The sequence below is a fragment of the Mesoplodon densirostris genome, chromosome 16 (genome assembly GCF_025265405.1).
Source record: "Mesoplodon densirostris isolate mMesDen1 chromosome 16, mMesDen1 primary haplotype, whole genome shotgun sequence".
NCBI classification, from domain to species: domain Eukaryota; kingdom Metazoa; phylum Chordata; class Mammalia; order Artiodactyla; family Ziphiidae; genus Mesoplodon; species Mesoplodon densirostris.
In genome coordinates, this window is record NC_082676.1 from 72,760,558 (window position 1) to 72,783,105 (window position 22,548).

Consider the following 22,548-nt stretch of genomic DNA (forward strand, 5'->3'; position numbering starts at 1 on the left):
TCTCCTCGCCTCCCCACGGAGCCCAGATCCCGCCTGTAGGCAAACTGCGGCGCCGCGCCGGACCGCTACCCGGCAGCCCACTGGGCCTAACGGCACGTGACTCCCGCCGCTGCCGCCGCCGCCGGCGCTGGGAAGGCCAGCGGCGACGGTGTCGCAAAAGCGTCGTGACGGCTTCCGTTCTTGGCGGCCCAGGCCACTGGTATAACCGAACGTGCTGAGGCTTGAGAACCAGTATGGAGGCTGTCGAGGTTCTCCGGTGTTGCTGGGATTCGATGGGGAAGCTACTCGCCGGTGCCCCGGGCTGCTGAGCTCTCGCCGCCTGCGTCCCCGCGGCTCGCCCGCAGGGCCATGCTGGCCTCGCGGGTGGCGCGCACCTCGTGGGGTGCCTTGCGCGTAGCCGTGTGGGCGCCGGGAGCGCGGCCGGGCAAGGGGCGCGCCCGCGGGGCCTTGTTGCCGCCAGTGCCATGCTGCCTGGGGTGCCTGGCGGAGCGCTGGTGGCTGCGCCCGGCTGCGCTCGGCCTGCGGCTGCCTGGGGCCAGCCCGCGGGCCCACTGCTCGGGCTCGGGGAAGGCAGCCCCCGGGCCCGCAGCGGAAGAAGATGCCGCCACCAAGGCCCGGGGCGGCCGGTGGGACCCGGCGAGCGCCGCCAGCCTGGTACGTACCGAGGAGAAGGCGGTCTGGGTCTGGGTCGACTGCTCCGGCGGGGCTCGGTCCCGGACGTAAATAACGTGCCGTGGCCGGTGAGGTCCGATGCTTCCGTTTCAGAACTTTTAAAGCGTTCCCCGAAGAGAAGTTATGGGCAGATCATTCGGTCGGGGTGAGTGTCAGGGGTACCAGCCGCATCCTCCTTCTGTCTCGGTGTTCAAGATAGAACCCTCTCCTTCCCGTCTATCCGCACTGGTAGCTGGACGCGCCTCTGGATATTGCATTGGTAAAAATAGCCTTTACCTGTCTTATTAAAAGCCCATTTTAAATTTTTTGAAGCGAGTCCCCAATGTTTAGGGCAAGTGTCTGGGCGTCTTCAGAAAGATATACAGGCCTTTCTGTTTGCTTGTGCAGGTTTGGTTAACTATCATTTGACCTTTGGTAACTTTACATATTGTAGGATGAAGGATAGCTAAGTAATTTAAATCGTAATTAAAAGATCCTTTAACCTTTAATTATAGAAAAAGATTAAATCTGTCTTCCTGAGGTAACGGAGGAAAATATTTGTCTGCTTACCTGTTGAAATACTGACCAAACAGAAGACATGAGAGCATGAGTGTGGGAGAGCTTTTGACGTCATGTAGCAAGACTCATGCAATTATTACATCTTCAATTGTTATGTCTTCAGTGGGCCCCTGTGCTGCTTTCATCAGTTGTACAGCATGGGTTGGGGTGGCCACATCCTGGCAGGGGTCTCAGCTACATTAATAGCTAGAGCATGTTGGGGTTTGAATGAATGCTGGATGCTTTGAGGTTGCCATATCCTGGTTGAAGTCCTTCCCAGAACGGCAGTAGTTGGTCCAGTATGCCACAGGTTATCTGGTTGGCTAATCTGAGATTAGATCTCTTAATTTTAATTTAGAAACGTTTACGAATTTAATGATTAGAAATTGAGGTATTTTATTTTAACTGAAATATTTTATGTGGAGCTAAAGGGAATCTCTTTCATTGTTCCAAGAACATTCAGTCTGGTTTATTAATTCACCAAATGAAATGATCTGGCTGTTTACAACTGTGTCTTTAATTTTTCCCCATGGGCCTCTCTGAGTTTAATTTTGGGCCACTGTATTCTGACCTTTTGCTTTGTTTTTCCTTTCTCTCAATCATGAACTGTACCTCCCCAGCCCCTTCAATGAGTCACTGTAATGCTGGATCAGTATTTGACTTACTCTGTATCGCAGTATGGTCAACAGACTTATCTTTTTTCTCTGGACTCTGAAACACTTGGACCTTTGAACTTGAATTTGGAATATGTTCCAAGAATGATTCCATTTAATTAATATAATGTGGATTAGTTCAACAGAGGGTCCTTGAGTAGAGGTTTGGAGTGCTGATTGTTTCCTGGAGAATTGGAATTTTTCTGTAGCTTTAGTGACAGTATTCTGCCACTGGGCCCCAATAATTCCATTATTCCTTCAAACTGAGGTGAACATTTCTTGCTGGGTTCTGTTTAGAAACACAGACTTAGTATCTTTAGAGAACTGGCTTTTCTTACAGAATGTCAGGTATTTTAAAAGAGGTATTTAGAAGTGGAAATTGTCACTTTTTAAAAAAATCAAAATTAAGGTTCAGGCAAATAGGTTACTGATTAATAAAGAGGTTAAGTAGGGTTATCTTGTGAGGAGATAGTCCCATGGGGTAGAGCTGGCAGTCTTGACTCAGTGGAGAAAAAAAATCCAGCCTTTAGGGAATGACGTTTTCTCTGTATTATTTCTGTACCCTGTTTTGTGCAGTGTATCTTAGTTCCACTAGGCCGAGGCTTTTTAAAGTTGAAATACCCTCTCATGAAACAGACTTTGGCAAGGAAGGAATGGTTTTCAGAGCAGCTGCCGAGGTGCCCTTTTGTTGGTGCCAACTTCAAACACCTTGGCTCCAAATGAAGTTTCAAGGAATCATAAAGCCCCCACAGGGGAGCTGTGAAAGCCCTCAGCTTCTGGTTGGGGATCTTTACATTTCTGTGGCTATTTTGAACAAATTTACAAAATCTCTTTATTTCCTAAGTATCTCAATACCTTTTCCTTGTTCCATTTTCTTCTAGCAGTTCTCCAGTTTAGTGATGAGGTTATGGAATTAAATGTTTTTTTCCTCTTCATTCGTATCTCCAACACTGTGTATGGCATTTAGCATTCTTTTGATGGGTATGTGTAGAGGAGTGAGGAGAGGTTATTTGCAATAAATGTTTTTTTAGCCAAAATGCCCATGGTTGATAATTCGGCTTTTTTCTGACACTTTCTAGACCGTTTGTCTACTTGAAGTATAAGATCTTCCTGAAGATCTTTTTTTTTTTAAATTTTGTATAATGGGAAAGTAATTCTTTTTAAAAAATGTTATTGAATATAGTTGATTTACAATATTGTTGAATTTTCACTTTTAAAAGCAGTATGTTTTTAGTTTTGAATTCTGATGGTGAAGTAATACATTAAAGGCTTGACTTATATGATAGACAATACATGTTTATTCCTTCTCTCTTTAGTGAGAAAACCTGCTCTATATACAGCCAACATTTTAGTCTGTGTTTGGGTATATGACATATCTTCATCTTCTGCATTCTTAACAGTTTTAGATGTGTGTAAAAAGAACAGAATGGATTTTAAAACTGAAAGTACTAATTTTAAGGTTTATTTAGCTTCTAACCTTTAAGGTGATGGAGTGTATTTTTCCAATGTATATAGTTATTTAAAGTATGAATTTATAGTATTTAAATTTTGTTGTCTTTATGTTTCAGTATGAAAACCCATGGACAATCCCAAATATGTTGTCAATGACGAGAATTGGCTTGGCCCCAGTTTTGGGCTATTTGATTATTGAAGAAGATTTTAATATTGCACTAGGAGTTTTTGCCTTAGCTGGGCTAACTGATTTGGTAAGTTGTACCGGCACTCCCCCTGTTTTGCTCCCCTTCTAAATCCCAGGGTCTCTACTACACTGAAATAGCACAGCCTCAGTCTGCTTTTCTTTGGAAGGAAATCCTCAAGATGAATTTCACCTAGTACTTTGTGTAAAGGCTTGTCTTTAACATCTATGTGGGACTCTGTTATTCTTTATATGATCTAAGGAAGGAAGTGGAGGTTGTAGGGAGGCATGGGAGAAGGAGCTTTTTACTCTTGGTTTTTAACTTCTTCATCAAAGAAAAAGCCTTAGAAATTCTCAAAGGGCCAAGTACTTGCTTTAGGGATAGAAATAAAGGAGAGAAGCTGTGAGACTTTTTTTCCTACTTACATAATAGAGAGAAATATCTGATCTGCAACAACAGTTGGTTTTACTGGTGGAGAGGGAAACAGTGGGCCAGTTGTTGTGACCAGGGAGCTTGCAGAGGCCAGATCTCTGCTCAGGTTTATGCTGGCAGGAGGCCATAGGCACCCCACAGATTTGGTCCTTGATTCCTTCTCTACACCCCTCTGACCACCTTCCAGAAGACCCTGCCCTACGTGGGCATTAGACATCCTTCCTTCTTCCACTCTCCGAGCAGATGGACCAAGGAGAAAAGAGCACCTTGACACCACTGTGTCAGTTTATAGGGAGGGAAAGATTTATTCAGGTTGTCTCCAATTAGAACTTGGAAAATAATTTTCTAACAGAAAGCCTCACTATGTGTTATATAGGCTTTTGTGGACTGGCCAGTCATCATCATATGTGACATTATTTGTATTTATCACCCACCCTGTTGCATAAAGGATTTGAAATGGCTTGTAAAACTACATGTCCTGCAAAAACACAGTTGAAGGAAGTGGGGAAAAGGTAGAGGAAAGATTTTAAATCAGGACAAAAGCATGTAGAAATAGACATTGTGTATATAAATTGTATATTCTTGTATAAGGCTGGTCTGAGATCCAAGTGAGCACCCAGACAAGCAATAACAATTTGGTGCCTCTTTAAACGGATGTATGTTTGAAAAGCTTTGCTCAGTATTCAGTGAGAATAAAGAGAAACTAATTTTCTGTTAATAAAAGTCACATAGCATCTTTCTTTGTAACATCAGCTATTCCCTTTGAGGTTCATAGAAACAAAATTACACCTGCCCAGTAGCATTGTTGAGCAATACAAAATGAGCTGAAGATTCTGCAGGATAAATAATGAGGGCATTTGCATTGTTATATGGCATTTCCAAATATGCATCAAATACAGTTTCTTGAAGTGGTTACCACCTCTTTTTCCCGAGTTTAGCTCCTGTTTGTCACAACTTCTCCTCATTCTCAAAATCTCTTCTTTTGTGAAGCCTGAAGCCCTCCCCTTATTAATATGGTCTCCAAGTCTGTCAAAGGCCATTATATTGATAATGGAATTTTTTTTTCGTAATAGGCAAGATCTTTTTCAGTTACTGGATTTGCTCTTTTTTGGTTTGTAGATTTTTTTAGTTGCCACATGAGATTGCAATATTCATCGAATGGGAGAGGTCTCATTTACACTTTTCTAAATATGTAAGACAATGCGTACAGAAACCTGAGTTAACTGGCATCATATTACATTTACTTCATGTAGGTTTTGATGCCTCTAGAATGGCTGCTGGGCAGATGGCTGTACTCATGGAGGGTTTAAGTAGGGGAATGTTGTATATGGGAAATGGATTACAGGAATGCAAGAATAGAAGCAGAGAGGCTGGTTATGAGGCTTATAGTAATCTAGGGAAGAGGGTTGGGAAATATGTTTTGAAGACAGAGTTGATATGTTAATGGATTGGATATGTGGGGTGAGAGAAAGGAATTAAATAGGAGTGCTAGGCTGTTACTTTTTTTTTTCCCTTTTCAACAAGCAGATACATGGAGGTTTACATTTTCTGTGATGGTCAACACTCAGGGTAGGACAGGGTTTGTGGGAAAAGAGTTGTTATGCCTGTTCAGATAGAGGTAACATTGGGTAGTTGAATACAGTAGTTTTGAGTTGGAGGAAATCATGGTTAGAGATAGATTTAAGAGTTATCATCGTATAGATGGTCAAGTCTGGATGAAATCATCTAGGCTGTGGTAAAAGAAGAGAAGAGGTCGGAGAACAGAACAATAATGGAGCAATGGAGAAGGAGCCAAAAAAAGGACACTGAGAAGGAATAGCTGGTGAGAAAGAAAGAAAATTGGGCAATAAGGTGTCCCAGATGTTAAGTGAAGAAAATGCTTCAATTGTGTTGGGGTCCAATAAGCTAAGAGTGTAGAATTCATTGGTGACTTTTATGAGTACAGTCTCTAGAGGGTGGGGCAGTCAAAATGGGTTGGCGAGCATACATGAGGTGGTGATGACAATAGATGTCACACTGAGGAAGTTTTGCTTCATAGGGGAATAGAGAGGTAGTCAGGGAAGGGCAGTTTATAAAGAGATACATACTGGGGAAATGTTTGTTGTTAATTAACTAAATGACTGGGTAGGACGAGAAAGATTGATGATGCAGGGGAGGTGGGAAAAACTCAGAAGGTAAGAGGACCTGGGATCAGGGACTGCAGAGAGAATGTGCATGGATGCTAGTAGGTGGTGGGTTTGGAGGTGGGAATACAAGGGAGGGCTGACAATCTGTTTCTGTTTTTTGAGCAAATATAGACATGGTCATGAGCTAGAGAGAGAGGCTTTGGGAGGGATGAGCAGACTATGAATAGAGAAGGTAAGCACAGTAAGCAGGTGTAGGTTTGCCAGGCAGTATTGAGTGCCCACAGGAGACGTGTGGTCATGAAAAAGTGAGATCAATCCGCCCATTTATGTGTTGTTCTTGATCAGTGTTCAGCTGCTTGGGTGCAGGCCTGGAGTACATGATAGCTGTATTTAAGCAGGGTTGAGGGAGAGTGGAGTAGGGAGTTATAGAGGTTTACAAAGAAGAGATGATGTTGATGACCTTGGAATCCAGTGTGGGTAGAGGAACGATGAGGACAAGAGGGTGATGATGGTGAAAAAATGGGAGGTTAAGTTCCCTGAGATCAGAAACTGAACTGACACCTGAATCTTCCAAGGCCCCAACTCCCAGTTCTAGGCACTTTCTGTTAGTGGTACCTATAGTATACTTAAGATAATAGATTTTTTCAGTTGAGGTAGTAATAGCTAGTAACTGCTTTTTTTGAGGATTTACTAAGCGCTGGGTGCTAAACAAGTATTAATCACATTATGTACTGAGACAACCCACCCTGTGAGGTAGGTAGCACTATCTCTGTTTTACAGATGAGGAAACTGAGGCTTAGGCCAAATAACTTGCCCAGAGTCACACAGTTAAGTGAGTGGGAGAGCCAGTGCTTGAACCACTTATGCTCTGCTGCGAAGAGTAAGTTCTTAACCATTGTCCTGTACGACTGCTCTAAGTCATTGGAATACTTGAGATATGGAGGACTTATTTATACTTTAAAATGTATCATGTTAAATTATGTCTAGATTAATTTGATCTTTTTCCTTGGAACTAGGACTGGAAAATTCAAATATTTGTTGAAGTTTGAAGTTAAATAAAATGAGTAAAAGCCAGGGTAGGGACTTGGAAAGCCAGAAAATATCTGCCTCGTTTAATGAAAATAGGCAGTACTTGGTTTCAGTCAATTTTGTGGCCCCAGGGTGGCCAGATCTTCCCATTTCTCAAGTGAGCCTGGAGATCTGGATTTTTTGAGTTAAGACTTTGAATATTTAAATATTGGCAACTAATTTATAGTTAAAAAATCACTGGACAGGTCAAACAATACCAGCCTGCAGGCCTCTTTGGCCCCCTGATAACCCAAGTACGACCTCTGCTTTAAAATATAATTTGTTTCCAAGAGTAGTGAATAAGTAATTTTCATATCAAAAATTCTAAGTAGGCCAGGTACAGAGGACTGAGTTTTGTATTCAAATACAGGTCATGCAATACAGTCAGACATGGAATTAACAGTGGCACTAGATAAAAAATATTGATAATAACAGTTAAAATAGAATAAAATAAAAATAATAACAGCTAAAACATAGGGAGTTGGGTCATATTATAGAAAAGTAGGTAGGAATGGAAGTTAGAAAATCTCACAGTTAGACGGTAGTCCTTGCAAGTAAAAGCAGCAATTTTGGCTGTAGTGAAATAGCCCAGGGCTCAAGGGGCCGGGGATGGGAGGGGTGGGTTGGGGTGAGGTGACTAGTCCATGCTCTGTCAGTCCTACTTTCTTTGAGTTTTATTTGGGTTCTTTACATCTCTAAATTTGTGTCTGGGTTCTTCCCACAAAGGGGCATTGTGAAAACATTGCAAAATAGCTGAAGGCCTTGAGAAAGAAAAGTGAAAATTTTTTTTTCTGTAGAAAAGTGAAATCATTTTCTGACCAGTTGGTAATTTAAAAGCTAAGTGTATACCAGTAAAACAGAAGGTTTGGGGGTAAGAGACAGAAGAGGTTTTATCTACATTTTATGCAAGTATAGCTGTTATTCTGGTATCTCTTAACCTTCAAGATATCTACTCTGTACCTATTATGACATTGATTTAAAAAAAAAAAAAACTTCTATTTTCAGTTGGATGGATTTATTGCTCGAAACTGGGCCAGTCAAAAATCAGCTTTGGGAAGTGCTCTTGATCCACTTGCTGATAAAATACTTATCAGTATCTTATATGTTAGCTTGACCTATGCAGATCTTATTCCAGGTAAGAACGCGTCATGCGTACTTTTAAATAGTACAGGGAAGAATCACATTTGTCAGCTTAGGATTTCTCTTGATTGAGAGACAAATAATATTTGTTCCAAAAATATGTTTTCAACTTTAAAGTGTTTCCCTCAATTTAAACTATTGAACTGTTTTGCTTGCCAAGCTATTTGTTTTACTTTAGAATTTATGACCTTGTATATACTATAGAATGCATTGTTTTCTTAGTAAAATTGTTTAAAATTAAAATTGAGCAAATATTTCAAAAAAATTGAGCTAATTCATATTATCCTAGAATCTTTTGAAACTATTATTTTCTTAGTGCCTAGCTTTTGAAAGCAATTTAAAGTTTTCCTAAGTCTTATTATTTATTAAGTACAATTTAATAAGTGAGAGCTCTGAAATCCTAAAGATGTCTATAAAATTTCACATTGTTATTATTATCACTTAGATGGTATTACGCAATTTTAAATTATACACGTAGTTTGTACATTGTCTGAATACTCTTTTTTTTTAAAATTAATTATTTTTGGCTGCGTTGGGTCTTCGTTGCTGCGCGTGGGCTTTCTCTAGTTGTGGTGAGCGGGGGCTACTCTTTGTTGTGGTGTGCGGGCTTCTCATTGCGGTGACTTCTCTTGTTGGGAGCACGGGCTCTAGGTGCATGGGCTTCAGTAGTTGTGGCTCGTGGGCTCTAGAGTGCAGGCTCAGTAGTGGTGGTGCACGGGCTTAGTTGCTCCACGGCATGTGGGATCTTCCCAGACCAGGGCTGGAACCCATGTCCCCTGCATTGGCAGGTGGATTCTCAACCACTGCACCACCAGGGAAGCCCCTGAATACTCTTTGTAACAAAATTTTATGACCTTTTGTATTTTGTATGTGCTTTTTTGGTTGTTCATTTTCTACTTCAGCTGTGTTTCTCAGTTTTTAATCCTTTGGTTCAGATTAAACTGTTTATTTCCAAGAGTTAGAATCTGAGAACAAAGAAGCTGGTACTTGGTCCTTCAATACCATGTTATTACTGACATTTGATAGGAAGAAGTTTAGTGGCATTTCAGCCTAGTATAGTCTCCCAATCTAGAGATTCTTTTTCTCCTCTACCTTTAGGCTTTTTAAAAAAAAAAAAAAAAAATTATTTATTTATTTTTATTTTTGGCTGTGTTGGGTCTTCGTTGCTGTGCACGGGCTTTCTCTAGTTGAGGCAAGCGGGGGCTACTCTTCCTTGCAGTGTGGGGGCTTCTCATTGCGGTGGTTTCTCTTGCTGTGGGGCACGAGCTCTAGAGCGCAGGCTCAGTAGTTGTGGCGCATGGGCTTAGTTGCTCCACGGCATGTGGGATCTTCCCTGATCAGGACTCGAACCCGTGTCCCCTGAATTCCCCTGCAAGCAAATTCTCTTTTTTTTTTTTTTTCTTGCGGTACGCGGGCCTCTCACTCTTGTGGCCTCTCCCATTGCGGAGCACAGGCTCCGGACGCGCAGGCTCAGCAGCCATGGCTCACGGGCCCAGACGTTTCGCGGCATGTGGGATCTTCCCGGGCTGGGGCACAAACCCATGTCCCCTGCATCGGCAGGCAGACTCTCAACCACTGCGCCACCAGGGAAGCCCTGATTTTGCTTTTATTCTTGAAGGATATTTTTGTTGGGTATAGAATTCTGGGCTGGTAGTTAATTTCCTTTCAGTACATTTAAAGTACCATGCAATTGTCTACTCACTTCCATTGTTGGTAATAAGAAATTGTTAACCCATTTCTTTTTCAAAGGTACTTTTACTCTGTCTGCTTTTAAGATTTCCTCTTGTCTTTGGTTTTCCATAGTTTCACAATATTTGGTGTGATTTTCTTTTTTATTTATCCTGCTCGTGATTTGTTGGGCTTTTTAACCTGTGGATTGATATCTTTAATCAGTTTTAGAAAATTCTGAGCCACAATCTTCAGGTATTGTTGTTTGTGTTTCTCCTTCTTTTGGGACTGCAGTATACCTGTGTTAGATTTCACTGTATCCTTTAAGTGTCTCAGCCTCTTTTCTGCATGATACCTCATTTTATCTTTCTGCACTCCATTCTAGGTGATTACTAATGAAGCTTGCTCTTTCATTTCACTAATTCTCTCTTCAGCTGTGCCAAATTCATTTAAGTCTTCTATTATATTTTTTAGTTACAAAATTTCTATTTCATTCTTCTTCAAACTTAGTAAATCATCTTTTATAGTTTGCAGTTCCCTGCTGAAATTTTCAATCTTGATTTTTATATCCCTTTGAACATAGTAAGCTTTAGTTGTTTTATAAACACTGATAATTCTGAAATATCTTTTGAGGGTCTCTTTCATGTGTCTGTTTCTATTGATTCTTACTCATGGTATCTTATGTCTTTGGTTATTTTTGACTGTTTAGACACTGTACTAATATTTAAAAAATAATTTGGAGGAATATCTTGATGTGTAGGATGATGGCATCACTCTCCAGAGGAAATTTTTTGTTCAGTTCTGCCAGGTATCTAGGCATGCCAACAGTCTGGGACCACCTAGATGACCAGATGATAAGACATTCTTTTTTAAGGCTTAGTTTGCCTAGGGCCATCTCCTCTCCCAACCCTGTGGGAATAGTTGTTTAGATCCCAGCTTAAAGCTAGGAGGTGGTTTGTCACTGCCCAACCTGAGGGCTCTGGGCTTTGACTACTGTCCCCCCGCCCTTTAAGGCTGCCAAAACCCCTATTCAGCTTTGTGGCTTACTTCCCTTGGGTCAGGGACAGTGGCTTTGAGTGGCTTTGAGTGCCTAGGCTTATTTTCCTGAGTTCTTATTTTGATACTTTCTTAGCATCTTACAAGCTTTTCACTTTCAAGATTTTTTTGTTTAATGTTCTTCTTTAATTGTCTTAGCAGGAGAATTATTACCTACTCAGATATTAATGGAGCTGAACCTGAGGATCTTTTCATTTACCTATAGGTCTGAAATTTTACAATGTTATATGTTCTAGATCCTACTAGAGTTTGTAGTAAATCTTTCTTCCATTGTGCTGGGTACTAAGAAGGCCCCTTCAGTCTGAAAACCTACCCATCAGTTCTGAACATTTTTCCCTAGGTTCTTTTCTTACTGGAAACCCTTTTTGTTCTCTCTCTGGGAGATTTCCCCAACTTTGTCATTTACCCCTTCTACTGACATTTTAGTTAATTTATTTATTTAATTAAAAAAATTGGTTTTTGGCTGTGCCACATGGCATGTGGGATCTTAGTTCCCTGACCAGGGATTGAGCCCTCAATCCCTGTAGTGGAAGTGTGCAATCTTAACCACTGGACTGCCAAGGAAGTCCCTCGGTTGACATTTTTATTACTATCATTTTTAATTTCCAAGAGGAAATAAAGAGCTCTTGTTCTGTATATTCTTTAAAAACAAAACAAGGGGCTTCCCTGGTGGCGCAGTGGTTAAGAATCTGCCCGCCAATGCAAGGGACACGAGTTCGAGCCCTGGCCTGGGAAGATCCCACATGCCACGGAGCAACTAAGCCCACGCGCCACAACTACTGAGCCTGCGCTCAAGAGCCTACAAGCCACAACTACTGAGCCCACGTGCCACAACTACTGAAGCCTGTGCGCCTAGAGTCCGGGCTCCGCAACAAGAGAATCCACTGCAATGAGAAGCCTGCGCACTGTAACGAAGAGTAGCCCCCGCTCACTGCAACTAGAGAAAGCCCGCGCACAGCAGTGACGACCCAACACAGCCAAAAAATAAAATAAATAAATAAATATTTTTAAAATGTCTTTTTCTTACTTCATAGGTGAGGATCATCATTTCAGAACACCTTCTGTCTATCTGTTTTTGTGTGTGTGTGGGGGGGTGGTGGTTTTAAACCCCTATATTGTATCTATTTCTTTTCTTTTTTTTTTTTTTTTTCTGTTTGTTTTGGTCTCACCTTCATGATGGAGACTTTGCTAAATTGTCTGGTGATCCTCGGCTGCTTACTTCATAAATGTTTAACTGGGTGCTCCCTGGGCATTGGTGGAATTTGTTGGGTGGTATACTACCCTCTAGGGTGAACAGGCAGTGAGAGACCAGCATGGCCCTGAATTCTCAGTACCTTTAGGTCTATTCTGTACGTAAGAGCTCTCCATTTGCTCCTTAGAGACTGCAGAGGTCCTGGTTTAGAGATTAACATGTAGAACAAGGGTTGGCAGACTTTTTCTGTAAAGGCCAGAATGGTAAATATTTCCGACTTTATGGGCCACGTGGTCTTTGTTATAACTACTCAAGTCTGCTATTGTAGTGTGAAAACAGCCGTAGAAAATATATAACAAATGACTATGGCTGTGTGTTAACTTTATTATTTTCAATGCAATAATGTATGCTATTGATAGTGATCACTTCTACTATGTAAAAGTGACTTGATTTTATTATTTCCCTTTAACACTAATACATTTGCCCATGATGTACTTCTTTGTTGCAGAACTGTATTTCAGACAGAGTTAGCAAATAGAGAGGAAAACCTTGGAGCACTCCCTGACACATTTTACACCTCCCTAACACACTATCATACTCTAATAGACAAAGGAAAGCTGTTTTAGCCCTGGAAGAAAAGGGAAAGGAGGGCCAGGAGAGAAGGCAGGAACAGTTAGAAGGTTCAAAAGCCAGGGAACTGGACAAAATTGCCCCCCAAATCACAGTAAGAGCCTCTATGTATACAGGCTCTCAGTTGGCAGAGGCTTTAGAGATCACCTGGTGCAGCCTGGTCCCAGTCTGGCTGTGCTTGTGAACCCCCAGGGAGCATTCACCTTTGCTTTTATGAAGCTTTCACGAGGTGATTCTGTGATGAGTAGTCAGTTTGGGGAACACTGGATTTTGTAAACAGTCCTGTCTTCCACCAGACTGTTAACAGATGGTAAACTGAGCCCAGAGATGCATTCTGCAGTAGTACTGACTAACTGGTGACCTTGGCCAGGTTTTATAATCTGCCTGAGGCTTGTTTTCAATATTTGTAAAATGGGGTAATGATGGTTCACATATCATGGAGTTGATATGTAGATTAAATGACATAATATGTATAAAATACTTAAGTGGCGCCAGATGCCCAATAAATGGTAATTTTAGTAGTTAATAGAACTAGAGCCCAAGGCTTTGTAGTGTATTGAATTGCCTCATCTGTTCTTCTGCAGAAACCTTATTTCGAAATAAATTATATTCTTTTTCCCCTGTGGTGATGAACTACAATAACAGGTGTTTATTTTCCTCTAGTTGTGTTTACTGTATATAATTCACATGAGTTTGCTGCATTTTAAAATCTGATTTAAAAATAAATCTGATTGTTATTTGATTTTGCCAGCTGATTATTACTATAGAAAAGTTTGGTTTACAGGCACAAAAACCCTCCTAAAAATCATGACTGCCTTGTTCTGTTACTTGGTTCATACAGCCGAGTCATCTTTGTGCTCCAAATGCTATGACTTGAGTGGATAAGCATTCTCTCTTTGGAATCGTCTTGTCATTGAGTACTAGGCCAGGGATCAACACTTACATCACAGCCACAACCAGCAGAGATTTAAAATTTAAATCTGTAATTAATTAGTAAGATTTTTCATAAGTTTCTGAACCAATAGAGGACCCTAAGTATAGCCTTAAAAGTAATTCACAAAGAGCTGTTTGAAAGTATTATAGAAGGGATGTGCATGATTCTTTTATCTTAGTAATTGAAACTATTTGAACTGAGTGTTAGCCTCAAGATTTTTTCCTTTTTAAAAAATATTTTTTTCTAATAACATGACATATATTCATGGTTAAAATTTCCTTCAACGTGGAAGGATGTAAAATGAAACAGGACCTCTGCCCTCCCATTCTCATTCGACAAGGGAGCAGGAGTTCCTTGGGTATCCACTTAAAATGTCCTTCTGCTGGCACTGGGACCATCCTATAGGATCTTAGGAATAATGAGAAAACTATCAACAAGTTGAATTCATGTTTAACTAGAATTCATTGAATGAATGAATGAGCAGAAGAAAAAATAGCAATTGCCTGGATAGGAACTGGCCAGGCAAAAATGAAGATATTTTGGTTCTCCACAAGTGGTACACATAGCAAATTTTACTGTTCATAAAATAATCTAGAATGCAGAAGCAAGCCGTCAGAGTTCTTGAAAGTCAGAAGGGCTTGAGTTGGGACTTCCCTGGTGGCACAGTGGCTAAGAATCCACCTGCCAATGCAGGGGACACGGGTTTGAGCCCTGGTCCCAGGAGATCCCACGTGCCACGGAGCAACTAAGCCCATGTGCCACAACTACTGAGCCTGTGCTCTAGAGCCAGCAAGCCACAACTACCGAGCCCACGTGCCTAGAGCCTGTGTTCCACAACAAGAGAATCCACTGCAGTGAGAAGCCTGTGCACCACAACAGAGAGTAGCCCCCTGCTCGCCGCAACTAGAGAAAGCCCGCGTGAACAACGAAGACCCAACGCAGCCAAAAATAAATAAATTTATTAAAAAAAAAAAAAAAAGAATGCCTTGAGTCCCGGCATCCTTTCTAACCTTTTTACCATCTCATTCCATGTAATTATAGTGAGCTTGGTGATCTTTTTTCTAAATTTACAAAGCTGGGAAGTAACAAAGGGCTGAGTAGAGCTGACACTGATAACTGCAATTTAAAAACGTATGCAAGGAAAAAAAAATACAGAAAGGGGTGAGAGGATCAACATTCTGAAATGTGACTTTAAAAGCCATAGTCTGTCTTTCACCTTGTTTTGAAGGCAGATTAAAAAAGAATATAAAAATCATGGGCTTCCCTGGTGGCGCAGTGGTTGAGAGTCCGCCTGCCGATGCAGGGGACACGGGTTCGTGCCCCGGTCCGGGAAGATCCCACATGCCGCGGAGCGGCTGGGCCCGTGAGCCATGGCCGCTGAGCCTGCGCGTCCGGAGCCTGTGCTCCGCAACGGGAGAGGCCACAACAGTGAGAGGCCCGCGTACCGCAAAAAAAAAAAAAAAAAAAAAAAAAAAAGAATATAAAAATCAGTGGTTCACTGTAAGGACCCTAAACAGGCATCAATAAGTGTTTATTTTAAAATTTTTGCTTAGGTGAAACACCAGTTTATGGTAAGGCTTCATTGTATGTATAATGTCTTAATAATTTTCAAAATCCTAATCAAAATTATTTTATATTTGGTTTTCAGTTCCACTTACTTATATGATAATTTCAAGAGATATAATGTTGATTGCTGCTGTTTTTTATGTCAGATATCGAACTCTTCCAACACCGGTGAGTTTGTTTCAAAAAAATGTTCTTTTAGTATTACTTGTAACTTAAGGCAAAAGAAAAAAATCACTAGGGTGTACTGAATTTCACTTTATGGGAATAATTTATGACAATTATGTATTCAGTCCATTTACTAGGAATTTAAAGAAAACAGACATAACTGTCATCTTGCTATTTGAATCACCCATTATGGTAGCTGTTCAGTGAACATATGAATAATCAGTTTTTTAAAAGGATGTTTTTGTTATAAGTCAAAATTGTTTTAGTTGATAGTCCATAAAACTCAGGCCAGCTAGCCCCATCCCTAGCAGCAATCTCTGTTAGGAGTGTTTTATATAACTAAGCACCCTTCCCTGTCTAATTTAGCTTCTACTATGGATTATCTAGAACTAGTTTTTAAAATCACAGTTTTATGAGCATGGAGTGGTTTGTTTGCACATTTGTTCATTGGTTCTATAAATATTTGAGCACATAAGCATAGCATAGCTTATAACCACCTCATGAACATAACAACCTCATCTTTTGATTCCCAGTCCAGTGAAAATGGCAGTATTTTATTCATCTTGGTTCTTTTTAGCCTATAAAGAAAATAGTGATGAGGGAGATTTGCTGAGTCTATTTAGTAGAACGACATAGTTAAGCAGACTTTATGATAGTTATTGTGTTAGTAATTTATAGAAATTGAGAAATCTATAAATTTAAAAAATTGTATTTTCAGTAAACTGTAGGTGATTTATGAAGAATGTAGATGTTGCTCATATAGTATAATAAAAGAAGATGCAGATAAAGGGTTTATCTAGCATATAGCCAGGCATGTGTTATACACTCAGTAACTGTTACATATAATAACAAAATATTTATTTTAAACTTGAATGATGAATAAACTTTATTTATTTTTTTTTTGTCCTCTGCCAGAGAACACTTTCTAAGTATTTCAATCCTTGTTATGCCACTGCTAGGTTAAAGCCAACCTTCATCAGCAAGGTAAGAGACACCGAGCATCCTTTTAAGTTAAAAACCGTTGAGGATTTTTATTATGATGACTATAAACCTCAGTCTGGAGCAGCTGAAAATGAGACACATTTTTAATGCATTGACCATAGAGAATAGAGAGTGGGGTCATTAATCCAGTTCTTTTGTCCTCCAGGCTTTCTGGATCTTTAGTATATACGTTGTGTTTTGTGTTGGTGGTGTAAGAATTTAAGTCTCCAAATGAGGTATTAGGGCCACCACTTAGGGGAGTGGAGAAAATGGAAATGTAATTGCATATTGACACAAAGAGTATGAAAACTCCTTTCTGGTTTCACTACCCACCCCTCCCTGTAGTGAAAACCATATAACAAGGTCCTTTCATTTGCAAGGTAGATTGTTAACATGGAAAGGGATAGGAGAAAATTTTATTCACTAATAAACAGCTCCTACTCTTAGTTGTCCATCTGTTTTTCTGAGCCCTCTTCAGGATAATAACTGTATGCCAGTCTTTGCACACAGAGAGGACACTATTAATGCCTCTGAAGGCACATTTGTTTTACTAGTAGCCTTGGTAAGTTTGCTGTAATTATTCTTTTGCTCCATGCCTTGTGACAGAGGTTTAACAGGTTAGGGATGCTGATCATCTTTGGGACAGCAGTATGATTACTCTTAAATTCACCCCAGAGACTCCCTGGGGTAAATTTTTACCTATAAATATGCATTATTTACTTATTTATTTATCTATCTATTTATTTTACCTATTTATTTTTGTGACTTACATATGTATCAAGTACAGTAATTGGAGTATAGCACTGTACAGAAGGTGGCTTAAAGAGGTACCAGGGACAAATGCCTCAATTCCTTGGGCTTGCAGGGAGTTCTCCAGACAATTTTTATTACTTACTTTTAAAACAGAGTGGAATCCTTGTAATTTGGCTGCAGAATGGATGAGAGAACATAGTTGCTTCTCTAGACACATCACCCACGGATTCATACATCACCCGCTTCCCCAGAATGCTTCTCTCAATGAGTACAGGAAGTCTCCAGTGGTTTTGCTGTCTTCCTTTTCTCCACCACGCTGTCTTTTAGGGTAGGGAAACCTACTCATTTCTGAACTTAGAGCCTCTCTCATGGAGATCAGTGCATTTCAATTTTCTAACCTCATAGGTTTGACAGGTGGTAGGCAAGTGAAAGGAGCATTGAACGGAGTACCGGGAAATCTGGGTTCTGGGTTTGGATCTGTAACCTGCTATGACTGCAGGCAAGTCACTTAACTCATTACCTTTTTACCTGTGAAGAATAGCTTCATTATTTCCATATTCACAGGGCTGTTTTAAGAGGCAACTGAGAAAAAGGCAAAGAACTTTGCAACATTATTGAATTGCTATGGAAATTCAAGATAGTGGTGTTTTCTGATAGTTGCTCTTCCCCTCACTATATAGGGCAGCTGTGGAGACAGATGGGCCCGTTAGTGAAGTTTAGCCTTTTGTGTGAATGCCAGCTTCTTTGGCAGGGATATTACAACATCAAGCATGCTGAGGGTCTGTTGTGTTACACTGTGATGGGTTATGCCTTTCTCTCGTGAGCTTGAAACATGATTGGGTTGGCGCTGTTCATTTATGACTTCTTATTTTTAGGTTAACACAGCAGTCCAGTTAATCTTGGTGGCAGCTTCTTTGGCAGCTCCGGTTTTCAATTATGCTGACAGCATTTATCTTCAGATCCTGTGGTGAGCTCAACTTAGACTTACTCTCTGAGAATGTCAACAAAATGGCTTATTGTGACAATCCTAGAATTACTTTGTTCTTAATCATGTTTATTAAGCACTGGGTAAAGCTGTGGGCTATATTTTTTGATGGATACCATTTTTAAGAAGCTCACTATCAAGTGTAGGATATAGAAGTTATAGGGGGTTTCATGCAAGTTAGAAGGGATGAGACAGGAGGAGAGAAAAATACTTCTAGGTAGGAAGAAGAGGGAAAGCTTCAGGGAAGAAGTGGCATTTGAGCCATGAGGTCTAGGTGGAGAGAGACTGAGGGGAGGCCATTCTGCTGAGGGGCAGACCCTGAGCAAAGTCAGACGTGCAGGAGAGTGGATAAGGGGAAAGTGCACCCAGCCTAGTGAAGGGGGCGGAGTGGGAGAGAAACTTGGAGAAAGGAGTTTGAGCTTTATTAAGGTTATGTATAGCCTTGAAAATGTGTCACATTCATACTTTATGCCACACTGATACTAAAGCACTGTATTTTGACTCTACTTTTAACTCGATAATTAAAACATTTCTTGATGCAGTCTGAGCCAGAAAATAGTTGGTTAACTAAAGTCATTTAAGCTAAAAAGCTTTAAAAATGATACACACGCTAGACATTTTATTTTCTAAAATATATAATCGTACAATTCATTCTGATTTGTCCTACGTCTTCTGATAAAGGCCCAATGCCTTTTCTTTGATTATAGGCTCATCAGTGGGATTTTTTTCTTTCTTGCAAAAAACTGCATCCATAATACAACCTCTTTGATTTTCATGTTCTGCTTCTTTTAAAGTGATACAAGAATGTAAGACATTTATGAAGCAGAGTATAGAAACTTTCTAGATTTTTACCATTTTCTCTAGTATTTTAACAATTACATTGTCTACTTACTCTGACAGTAATTTTTAGCAACTCGCCATGATATCCAGCCTTTCCAAAGCCTTCAGCTTCGTTCTCAGAAATAGTGACTCTTCCCACCTGTATGTTTCATTATGTGTGAATTTAGGATATCAAACTGGCATAAACAGTTTTGGGATCAAACAGAGTCTTGCTGAGCCTACACCTCACCTGGTGGAAACAGAAGCACACGTGTGCACCAAAAAGGAACGTGTTGGCTGCAGGCACTCAGCAAGCCCTAAGTGTCACTCATGTCATTTCAAAGAGAATCTGATTAATCTGATTCTCCTTAATTTTAAGGAAATATCAATAAAGAAAGATGAATTTTATTTAAAATGACTCAGATATTAGAATTCCCAAGATCTGTAAGAAATAGCTTCTAAAACTAACCCTCTTAAGCAGCGTGGAACAGTGGGAGGAGCACAAGGGCTCTAGAGTTGGAACCAAGCCAGACTCATAGTTCTGTGGCCCTGAGCAAGCTCTCTGGGGGCACTGTTTCCTCTGTAAGATGAGGTTGCTGTGAAAATAAAACAACCTAGAATAAGGTCTGGCTAAAAAAATGACAATTGCTATTATTATTTTTTTCAGACTGATTAACTAGATTAATTCTGTTTGACATTACTGATTCAAATGAAGTCTTAAAGAACAGCAGTATATTTAAATTCTTGTTAAAAAATAATTACACCACCACAGGCTTTTTTACTTTGAAACAACTCTTTTAAATGTATTCTTTATGATTCTTATAGTTAGCATTTTTTAAGAGTTTAGACTAAATTTTATTTCTTTCCTTCCATAAAAGGTGTCTTACAGCTTTTACCACAGCTGCATCAGCTTACAGTTATTATCATTATGGTCGGAAAACTGTTCAGGTGATAAAAGGCAGATGAAAGTCATCCATCATCATTAGCAAGGAAGCAATGTACATCATCGGCGGCAGGGCCAGTGGAAATCTACGGGAGTTTCCTTTTTTGGTGTTCAGCTTGAAAAAGGACTTGTCAGAACAAACCATGTCATCAAAATTTAAGTAATATGCATTGAAAATAAGCTTGATCATGGGCATATGCAGAATTTCCAGTGTATTTTTAAATACAAGTAAAACTATAATTTAGATTTTTTTTTTTTTTTTTTTTTTTTTGGCGGTATGCGGGCCTCTCACTGCTGTGGCCTCTCCCGTTGCGGAGCACAGGCTCCGGACACGCAGGCCCAGCGGCCATGGCCCACGGGCCCAGCCGCTCCACGGCATGTGGGATCCTCCCGGACCAGGGCACAAACCCGTGTCCCCTGCACTGGCAGGCAGACTCCCAACCACTGCGCCACCAGGGAAGCCCCTAGATTTTTTTATCTTAGGTTTCTTGATTAATTTATAAGTAGCAATTATTCCAATTATTGTCAGTCATTTTTTGATACGTAAAACAAAAAACAGTCTAGAGCATGGAAACTGAAGAGTTGTCACTTTAATAGAATGTAGATTGCTCACAAAGCACTAGAGAATTTCCTGGGTTTAAATACACATCCTGTACAACTTGGCTGCACAGTTGTTTGTTTGACTTTTAGAGCTGTGCACACATTAACAGTACATGTGGTTAATATTTGATTGTTTCAGATAGTGACTATAAAGGTAGCTTAGTTGTGGATGAAGTAAACTTGTAAAGAGATTTAAAATGAAGTAAATTTTGAAAATAATAAATAAGATCAAAATAGAAGGTACTGAAGTTCATGTTCAGAAGTCTTCCAACCTCTCAGGTGCCTAATAGTTTATGCATCAGGATAATAAGTGACAAAGGTAGTTGGAAAATGAAAACATGTCTGTTACCCTAGCCATCCAAGAGGCAGTGAGTTACATCATGCCTTCCCACTGTATCTCTAACATAACAATGTTTGTATGATATTGGGACCTGTACTCATATGTTATGTAAATAATATGAAATTATATTTTTCAAAGGTTTTTTTAAGCTTTGGGGAATCTTCTTTTGTTGAGATGTTAAAGGAATAAAAGAGCCGGAAAAAAGTGACCTTCAATTTGGGTTGTCTGTGTTCCACGGTCGTCTGCTGTTGCAGAAGTTTTCTGATTCATAAAGTCCGTTCAGATATATCACTTGCACTTAACATTGTAAAAATAATTGGTTTGGGATCATCTGACTTAAAAGTCCTATTCTTGCTACACTGTCATGTTTAAGAGAATGCAAGATGCAGGGAGAGGAAGACAAGTGACTGGTGCCGGTTGCCTCCTCTTAACAGTGGAGGCCTGTTGCTGCTCATTGTCCCGAGGTCTAACCTAAGTGTAACATGGACTCATACAGTGAGATTATCTAAACATAGCCTATTGAGCTGTGTTAAAATGAGAAGTTATAAGCAAAATTCATGCCTCTTGGTTGTGGCATCCTTGGATCAGTGTGCCCCTTGTTGCCTGCTGGTCCTGGCTTCCTTGTTCCCAGATTAGCTGCTGAGCCATCCTTGGCTTGGAAAACACTGAAGCCTGCAGCCAGGGACACTGCTAAGGAATCCAGTGGAAGGGGGTGAGAGAAGGGTGGTGTGAAGCTGGCCACTCTCCCCTTTGGGAACCTCCTGTAATGTCTCATAGCGGCCTGGGATGCAGTGAGGCTTGAGGTGGAAGTCCCATTGCTGGACCACCCAAGAGGGACGTTGACCACGTCTCAGCACTAGCAAAGTATGAGCACACAAAAATTATGTTTAAAAAAGGGAGAACTTGGGGCTTCCCTGGTGGCGCAGTGGTTGAGAGTCCGCCTGCCGATGCAGGGGACACGGGTTCGTGCCCCGGTCCGGGAGGATCCCACATGCCGTGGAGTGGCTGGGCCCGTGAGCCATGGCCGCTGAGCCTGCGCGTCCGGAGCTTGTGCTCTGCAATGGGAGAGGCCACAATAGTGAGAGGCCCGTGTACCGCCAAAAAAAAAAAAAAAAAAAAAAAAAAAGGGAGAACTTGAAATAAAGTAGGGGAAAAATCAGAATTTTGTGTCTTGTTATGCTTATTTATGGTCTAGTGTTGATACTATTTGGAGTGACTTACGGGTTGGGTCCCTAGTCTCTTTAGTATCAAAGTCTTAATCTGGTTCTGGTTAATAGACTTTTTCCACCTCAACCTGTAGGTTTTTGGATACTGGATTGCTATAAGACATAAATTCTGCTGGTCTATAAAACATTGAAATTGTATTAGGTATGTTTGAGTGTATATTCATGCATACCGACTCCAAGCAAGACAAATTCATTTTGATGCCTCCACATAACAGACTCGGTCTTTTTTTTTTTTTAAGGAATATTGTTTAAATTAATTAAGTCTGTTTTGGGTCTTCCTTGCAGTGCACGGGCTCTCTAGATGCGGCTCGCAGGCTTCTCTAGTTGCAGCACACAGGCAGCTAGAGCGCACGGGCTCAGAAGTTGTGGCATGCGGGCTTAGTTGCGGTATGTGGGATCATAGTTCGCCGACCAGGGATCGAACC

General features: G+C 40.6%; 2 protein-coding genes across 2 annotated transcripts in view; one reads left to right on the forward strand and one right to left on the reverse strand.

The window, feature by feature from the left end:
- On the forward strand, positions 1-21,792 carry CRLS1 (cardiolipin synthase 1). Its single transcript, XM_060078919.1, has 7 exons — positions 1-654; positions 3,431-3,568; positions 8,131-8,260; positions 15,394-15,479; positions 16,392-16,460; positions 18,086-18,177; positions 19,893-21,792. The coding sequence occupies exons 1-7, from the start codon at positions 349-351 to the stop codon at positions 19,978-19,980; spliced, it is 909 nt and encodes a 302-aa protein (XP_059934902.1). The 5' UTR covers positions 1-348; the 3' UTR covers positions 19,981-21,792.
- LRRN4 (leucine rich repeat neuronal 4) overlaps positions 21,530-22,548 on the reverse strand; it is a 14,701-nt gene continuing 13,682 nt past the window's right edge. Inside the window, exon 6 of the mRNA XM_060079262.1 lies at positions 21,530-21,753. Within this exon, the coding sequence (XP_059935245.1) occupies positions 21,530-21,753 (224 nt within the window). The remainder of the gene's footprint in view (positions 21,754-22,548) is intronic.

What these genes read in the sequence shown, in the direction of transcription:
- CRLS1 (XM_060078919.1), top strand. Translation starts at nt 349, where the DNA reads ATGCTGGCCTCGCGGGTGGCGCGCACCTCGTGGGGTGCCTTGCGCGTA. An exon ending in CGGCGAGCGCCGCCAGCCTG is followed by an intron (nt 655 to 3,430) that starts GTACGTACCGAG and finishes TTTATGTTTCAG; the next exon opens with TATGAAAACCCATGGACAAT. An exon ending in AGCCAACCTTCATCAGCAAG is followed by an intron (nt 16,461 to 18,085) that starts GTAAGAGACACC and finishes TCTTATTTTTAG; the next exon opens with GTTAACACAGCAGTCCAGTT.